We start from the raw sequence: 8732 nt of genomic DNA, 5'->3' as shown, positions 1-8732 counted from the left end.
TGGAGATGTTCTAACTATTCATAATAGAAGGAAAAACTACAAAATAGCTATTCTGCTGGAGAGGAAAAAAGACTAATAATAGTTAAATCTAACTATTATGAAGGATTTGCCTATTCTAAATTCTCTTGGAGATACTCTAACCCACCTTATACTCATAAGTCGACATAATTCGAATCCGACACGCGAATACGAATAGCGACTCACTCATTACCCAACAAGGGCTTACAAGGCGGCAGGCAGTGAAAAGCACATTCTGTTGAGCATGTGAATGGTATTAAATCAAAGGCAGAGGGTAGCATGTGAGGTGAATGGGTGTAGGGGATCCGGAAAAGGACCATGCTTTCGCCCACTTGCAGTCTGGGGTCCCCTGCCATAGGAAATTGTGGAGGAAGATTCCAATATATGCACTGTTATATATAGCGAAGCTTCTGGCTTTTTAACACCCTGAAAATTGCCCCACGCCACCATGTTTGGCTGTTCTTGCTTGGATGGGACGTGGGAAAGCATCGGCCTTACAAAAATACAAACCTTTGAATGAATAAACCTGTAGAGTAGACCAGACCAGACCAGACCAGCCTAGCAAAGCATTGGGTGGGTGAGCTTTAAAGCTGACAAAAAGACCGCGTGCCACCGCCCACTCCAGGCCCTACCTATATGGCGTGCCAGTTTGAAAGAGTCTGAGTCTAGCCTGTTGGGTTCACAACCGAAAACTGCATTAACGGCCATCTATGAACTATGCCATTAACATCACTTACCAAACAAGAAATTTTACCTATTCTATCACATATATCTTGAAAAAAAAAAAAAAAAAAAAAAAAATCTTAAATATGGGTGACATCAATTGTTAGGTTTAAGCTCTCTTCTAAATCTAGGTACATTTGACATGATGCATGCCACCTGTTATTATATTTTGGGTTAATTAACTAACCTACTTGTATAACGTTTATGTGTCGCTGAGCTAGTGTTTGGAGCCATAATGGAAGGTGCAATTGGATCGCTTCCTTTTCAAGGAGAGTTTACGCTTGTTAGGAACAGAATCTTTTTTATTTCAAATGAACGGAATAATATCCAGTTAATTATAGTAAAGGGGTATTTTTGTCTTTTCACTTTTTGAGGGGACAAATATATTCATCTATTTCCACCATAACTAACTGGATATTATCTAGTTCATTTGAAATGAAAAGAATGATAAGATCTAATTCACTTGTTGTTGGCCGATGATATTTAATTTGGTACGAGTTGCCACCCATTGATGATGTTATAATTGAAGTGTTAATTTAATGAATAAATGAGGGTAAGGAACAAAAATAAGATATATATATTGATGGTGGTCCCTGTTTGATGGGTGATTCTCTCTGGAGGCTGGACCCCTCATGCAATTGAATAGCAGTAGTTGATTGTTCCAGGAATATAATACGTTGGGTAGTGGGATGAGATATTCATTCATTGATTCTGATATTTGTGAATGAATATTAACTTTATGGTGGTGGCGCAACCCCAAGTCGGCAAATCCTCTCATTTGTCGATTCTGCCCATTCAAAATCCAATCCTCCCTTCTTCTTTTTTTTACTTATTTTTTTCTATCTTTAGTCATGTCTTCTCACTTTCTTTTCTGGTTGCTTTCATTTTCACGCTTGCGTATACCCTTCATGTACTTTTGATTTTATCTTCTCTTTAATGTCTGTTTTTCTTTTTATATATATAAAAAAATTACAAATTCTGTACTCGTGCTGAATCTGATCTCAGATCTCCTCCATATTAAAAGAAAAAGATACGGTCAAGTCATAAGATGATTGATCTTTGTTAGAAAGTTATATCAATAAAAGGAAAAGATCTCTAACCAAAAAATTCAATCTTTACAATAAGTGTGCCATGGCCCATGATGGTATGGATGATTTCGCGTCATATCAAAATAATTAAAAATAATTAATGTTACTTACTCTTCGCACTTATTTTACCTTAACTAACGTAATGTTATTTGTTAATTTAGTATATTATAATTTTTATTACAATTTTTTTACAAATTGTTATGTCAATTCATAGAAGCACTTATCACATATATAAATTAATGTTATAAATTAATATGAAAATCCACTTGACACATTTTCATAAAATATAACATTAATTTGTAAAAGAATTTATAGTAGAAATTGTAGTTATATAAACGTTTTTTTTTTAAAAAAAAATTAATAATAATAATAGGAAAAATTATATTTTACCTCTCCAAAGTTTGAGGCGATTTGCAATTTGACCTCTAAAGTTCCAATTTTGGCAATTCACCCCCAAAGTTCCAAATTTTTGCAATTTGACCAATTGTATCTAAAATTTTCTCATATTGCCTCTAATTTTTTTTAATAAAAAATTTTCAAAAAAAATCGGAGTGGCTACAGGCCATCGGGCCATTTTTGTACTCCCAATTTTTTTTTAATTATTATATAAAAAATGAAAATTAGATACAATATGAAAATTTTGGAATAATATTGGTCGAATTGCAAAAATTTGAAACTTTGAGGAAGGGGATTGCTAAAATTGAAATTTTAGAGATTGAATTGCAAGCCGCCCCAAATTTTGGGGGGGTAAAATGTAATTCTTCCATAATAATAATAATAAAATTATTGGAGTATTGTAAAGGGTAAGAAAGAAGCCCCTATAAAGGGCAAGAAAGGTGGTTGTTCTCCGGTAAAAGCTATGATCCAACTAAATTTGCAACAAACGGCTCACACAAATCTTCAACCATAACTTTTTTCAAAACTAGGAATAACAATCTTCAACCATAACTTGTTTCAAAACTAGGAATTATTATTAAACTAAATTCATAAAAGTAGTTTAAGCTTTAAAAAAAGGAAGAAAAAAAGAAAAAAGAAAAGGGAATTGCTACAAGATTGCTGTCAATTGGATTCATAATGTAGAATAAAATTGCTACATTATGAAAATATTAAATATTATACCCAAATACTTTTTCGTATATTAAAGTCAAAAAATCAAAATAATAATAATAATAATAGTAATAACTCATAAAAAAAAAAAAATAATAATAGTAATAATAATAATAATAATGAAATGGATTTGTTTCAACTACTCCAAGAGCCACCAACTGCACACCACACTATAGCAGCTGCCACCATCTTTCTAGAAATTTGACTATTTCTTCGGAGACTTGCCACCATTGACCAACTCCCTATTAATTTCGATTTCTTTTACAGTTGAAAAACAATTTAATGGGAAGGAAGGAAGAAGGGAATATTCTGCTAGTAGATGGAATAAAAGAATCTTCAACTCAGAGAGATATTTTAACATGACATAATAGTCTTTTTACACGTATCTTATGGTTCAACTAATAGAGATTTTTTCTTTAACATCTCTGTACAAGAGGGAAAAGATAATTCAAATTTAGTGATTTCTGTTTTATTAGACGTAATTCCAACCAATTAAACTACATCTTAAAAACAATTGTTAAAGATATTTTAACATGACATGATAGTGTTGTAAACAACTGTTAGAGATATTTTAACATGATATTTTAACATGACATGATAGTGTTGTAAACAACTGTTAGAGATATTTTAACATGATATGATAGTGTTTTTACAAGTATTTTAATTAAGGTAGTCATGAAAAATAATTTGTTTCAACTAATTGAATTACATTGAGGACAACTGATACATAAATTTTAACATGACATGGTAGTGTTTTTACAAGTATCTTAATTAAGGTAGTCATGAAAAGTAATTTGTATTTTTAAAATGTCTTTTCATCGAGTTGTTTGATAATATTTTTGAAAAAAATTCCCTATAAACAGAAAACACTTGTGATAATAAGCTGGTGGGAATTGTGTGATCAAGTTGGCTGCAAAAGTGTACCTTCATTGCCGCACAAATCATAAAATCATTTCTCATTGCTCATGTAGGAAACATTAATTGTTCCAGTATTCTAAAACAAACAAAGAATAGGGGGAGAAAAAGAACATAGACAAGGGAAAAAAAAAAATTCAAATAATGCCATGGTCTTACATAACATCTAGAGCTTTTTCACTTTCTTTTATTTTTTTTTCCCCCGTTTTAACGTTAAATAAGAAAAGATTGAAGAGAATTTTTGAAAATGAGACCCCCCCAAGTTAGTATAGCCGCTGATGGTTAGCGCAGCTGGTTGAATCCATTCAACCCATCTGAAAACGAGTCAATGGCATAAAAATCTAGCCCTCTTGTACGCCCAGGTGCCCCTCCTTTGAGTGAGGACAAATCCATCACAATCCTGCTCACAACCCACAACATATACATATGTAAATAAATTGAAAACTCAGTTTGGGGTATTAATCAAAACAAAAAATGAGAGCTAAACTTACAAGTTCTTTGATGCTGTTTTTAGTTCCGGATTTCCGCAGTTAATGATGACTTTCTGATCAATTTTTGATATTGATAGGTCCATAGGAAGATCAACCCCTTTTATTGCTGCATTGACATTTAAACAATTGAATTGAATTTTGATGGCATATAAAAAAAATCAACAAGAAAATGAAAGTGATGTATTTGAGGGACTTCTTACATGATTTAGGGGAAGCAGTGACATTTCCATCAAGTCCCAAGAGTTTCTGCACCAAATGAGAGTTATTATATCAGAATGTTAATAAAACATAAAACATAAAAATATCTGCACACGTCAAAGCATATCAGATGCTTACCTTAAGACTCTCATAACAGTCCTCAAGATTATCATTATACAAGATATGATCAAAGATGCTTGATGATTGGCCTTGCTTAATCTCTGCCTGAGCATTTTGGAGTCGTTTTAAGATCTGTTCCTCGGTCTCAGTCGCCCTGTTCACAATATTCAGGTTGGAACCAGGATGGTAGAATTTGAGAATGAAAAAGATATAAACGGGGGATCCCTAACTCACCTTGCGCGGAGGCGCTTCTCAAGCTGGTCCATTGATGGTGGACAGACAAAGATGAATATAGCTTCAAGAGGGCTATCCCTCACAGACTTTGCCCCTTGAACATCGATGTCAAGAATGCATCTCTACATTGAAACCAAACAAAAGCATTTCAAGTTTGCAGAGAGAAATTCATTTTAATTTTACTAGGGAAGCTCGTTCGAGAGTGCAATTTACAGGGTTCCTAGAATCATCCAATAGACCAAAAAAAAAACAAAAACAAAAACAAAAATTAGTGTAAATCCATGATAAGGCAAATCTGGCAAATCTAGATGACATTGCTTTTCGCTTCAACTAGAACAATCCCTCTTAAAATAAACATTATATAACTAATAACATTTAACATCTTATATTGTTTCAAGAAACAAAAAGAAAATGAAAGAAAAGAAAAGAGCAAAATCCTAGTCAAAGCTATTCCTACAATAAACAATGGATATACATGCATGCTGTAAGTGGAAATTCAACAATTATCTAGTGCCACTTAGGCTCTTGCACGAGAATTGGATTGGGAAAGCACACATGCTTCACATATCCAACATTCTCTTTATATGAGATACTCAATTTTCCAAACACAAACATATTAAGACATTTACCTTTCCTGCATCTGCTACCACTTCAACTGCTTCAACACTAGATCCATAAAGATTTCCATGAACAGAAGCAACCTCGAGAAACTTTCCATCTTCCATATCTTTCTCCATAGCACTTCTTTCAGCGAAATGGTAATGAACTCCATCCTTCTCCATGCCCCTTGGAGCCCGGGTTGTGTGGCTCACAGAGAATCCAAACATAGATGGAAATTCCTTCATGAGCATGGATATCAGTGTACCCTTACCTACTCCCGAAGGACCACTAATGACGACTGGCTTCCCAGCATAGCCCTTCACACCCTTACTCCAAGCAACAACCTCAGTCCCCCATTTTTTTCGCTGGTCTCTAACATATTGGGTGTCCACCTACCAATAATTGAACAAATCAAACAATTTCAGATACAGAAGTCAATAAGGCAATTACATAAGATTTACCACTTCCAAATTAGGGGGTGTTCAAATATCAAAGGCTATAAGAAAGCAAAATGAAGTAACTTCAATATTTCGGCTTCCAAATGGCTCCTACATAAATCTCTTAAGTTTGCAGAATACCTACCTCAAGAAACCAAATGCAATCATCCGGGGTAGAACCTCCCTTAATAATCAAAATTTGTTCCTCGTTTAAAAGCAATGTTGAATGCCCTTTACATGGCTTGGGTTTTGTTCCCAGCACAATAGGATGCACCCTGAAAATTCGTCCAGAAATTAGTAACCAAACCTGAACGAAGCAACTCTAAGGCTAAAACTATGAGAACTCACAATTCGCCTCTAGTTTGGTCAAAAATCTGAACTCCAATTGATAATGTCGATTCATCATCAGCTCCACCAATCAGATACTGTCAAAAAGACACACGAACAATTTTCAATCAGAAATATAATTCACCCGGTAAATCACTAAAGCAGAAAGAGTAACGCTGTAGCAGATCATATCATAAATTGGATCAGCATACTGCTTTATTGCCGATGACAGTGGCTGTAGCACTGCCCTTAGATTTTAAATCAAACCCATTTGGGAATCCCTTCTGCAGATCATCAACAAAGAAAGCTGGGGCTTCACCCTAATGACCAAAAGAAAATACAGATCAAATTCCAAGAAAGCAATCTCTGTGATCCATATTCAAACATCATTGTTTGATAGCATTCATTATGAAAGTTTACATTTTTCCAGTAAATTTAATCCAAAATGACAGCTGAAAATAATATTGAAAGCTTACCATTGAGAAATTTATGCCTCCAACTCTGGATTCGCCCTGATCAACATAATGGAAAGATATGAGAATACATCCATATTTTCTGGATCTAGCAGCATATGAAAAATTCTATCTTGACGGTGCACAAAAGGCAGAAACCCACCATTGAAGCAGTTAAACACTATGGATATCCCAATAAAATAAAAGCCAAAATCCAAACTTGAACCGCATAAAGACAAGAACAGACTTCAGAAATCAAGACCCAGATGCCCATTCAACGTTTCTAATGCAAGATACAAATATAAACGCCAAAAAAACTACAAAATCGAATACATGCCATTGAAATACACCCATGTTATTTCTTTCTGAAATTTAAAAAATTAAAATTTAAAAAAAAAATGGCAGAGAGAGAGAGAGAGAAACCAATCCAGCAAAAAAATATGAATCAAACAATTGATTGCAGCTAAACGCAGTGAATAATGCATTGGGCCGGAAAGAAAAAAGGAACTGGAATACACCAAACACGTTGAGACCCATTTACCTCTAAATAAGCAGCAATAACTCTGGCCAAAAATCAAAGCTTATTTCTTTGAGCTGATGATATTTATGATATAGGATCAACAAAAGCCCAACTTTTTATGTGCGCGTGTGTTCTTTTTCAACCTTAAGGTCCCAAGAATCAAAGCAGAACAAACTTAGGGAGGAAAAAATCACGAGACTGGTAGATGAAGTTGCAAGAAAATTTGGGAAGCATTCTCATATTTGTAGGAGAGAAGTCCTAATGAGCGACAGAGAGAGAGAGAGAGGGAGAGAGGGGGGGTGGCTCTTTGGTCGCATTCAATTCACGAAACAAGAAGACCGGCTTTCCCTTTCTTGTGAGGTGCTTACGAAGCTTCTTCCTTTCTATTTATTTATTTATTTTTATTTTTGTTTTTCTGGTTTTTCTCTTATTCAATAATCTGGAGGCTGGAGCCAATTGGGCTTTTATTTATTTATTTACTTATTTTATTTTTTAGGTTTTACAAAGTTTTTGGTTCTTCTCAAACCAAAAACCCCGCCAATGCTGACAACCTTGGGAATTAGAATTCTTCTAGGGCTATGCTTTTGTGAATGAATATGTTCTAATTGGCTGGAAGAATGACACCTGTGATTACACTTGATAGGGAGCTGACACGTGTGATATAACGTACCATGATCCAGACGAAGTTTTGTTTACTCCCTGCCCTGGCCCTTGCCTTGCCTAGCCCAAAAGGGCAAAAGTGACAAAAGCAAGGACAAAGGTTATTTTAAAAATCTGTCTTTTATTTTATTTTTTTCCAAAATAAAAGTATTAGCAATCAATCCAAACAAAAAACACTTTTAAAATTAAATTTCATATTTATGTCATTAAAAACACTTCTTTTTTTTTTGGGGGGGGACAAATCAGCTTTATTAAAAGAAAACCAAAAAATACAAAAAGGAACACAAGGGAGAGTTTTTCTTACCCTAGCTAGAAATTCCAGCTGTATGATTGACATGGCTTTGGAAGGAATTATTCTATGGCTTTTCTTTTATTTATTATTATTTTTTTAAATGATGTGTCACAATCTTATGACTTAGTAATATATTTTTTAAAATAATAAATTATGACACATCATTTTGAAACCAACCTTTTTAAAAAAAAAAAAAAAATTGAAAAGTGTAGCACTTTCTTTTCTTTTTTGACTTATTTTTGCCTTGTTAGGCTTGCCGTAGTCTTTAAGTTTGGTTTATTTAGAGCATCTTGGGTAGGGAGGTTGCACAAAAAGTAGTTTTTGTGCAACGAATCAGGAGGTGACACCTCAACCTCTCATCCCAAACTTACACTTATGAAAAACATTTAACTACACTGGATTATACCAAATTTAAGTTAAAAAATGATTTTTTTTTTTTTTCTAAACAAAATTAAAAGCCCACTGTGAGGAGGACCTGGGGTGGCCCGTGAGCCACCCCAGATGGGCTGGGGTGGCCGCGCGGCCACCCCTCCCCCTAGGGGGGAGGGGG

The 8732-nt window shown here is 34.3% G+C and overlaps 1 protein-coding gene across 1 annotated transcript; it reads right to left on the bottom strand.

Annotated features, from left to right (window-relative positions):
- Window positions 1-3968: 3968 nt before the first annotated feature.
- On the bottom strand, window positions 3969-7596 carry LOC132191566 (guanylate kinase 2). The gene is made up of 11 exons (XM_059606659.1): window positions 7252-7596; window positions 6735-6770; window positions 6471-6578; window positions 6280-6356; window positions 6077-6206; window positions 5524-5886; window positions 4895-5016; window positions 4679-4814; window positions 4543-4588; window positions 4343-4448; window positions 3969-4251 (listed from the first exon to the last, which is right to left on the bottom strand). Exons 2-11 carry the CDS (start codon window positions 6735-6737, stop codon window positions 4134-4136), a joined length of 1209 nt encoding a protein of 402 aa, XP_059462642.1. The 5' UTR covers window positions 6738-6770; window positions 7252-7596; the 3' UTR covers window positions 3969-4133.
- Between the last annotated feature and the right edge of the window lie 1136 nt (window positions 7597-8732).

This window comes from Corylus avellana, chromosome ca9 (assembly GCF_901000735.1).
Source record: "Corylus avellana chromosome ca9, CavTom2PMs-1.0".
In the NCBI taxonomy this organism is placed as follows: Eukaryota; Viridiplantae; Streptophyta; class Magnoliopsida; order Fagales; family Betulaceae; genus Corylus; species Corylus avellana.
Note: the sequence above shows the minus strand (reverse complement) of the source record. Positions and strands in the feature narration are given on the sequence as shown.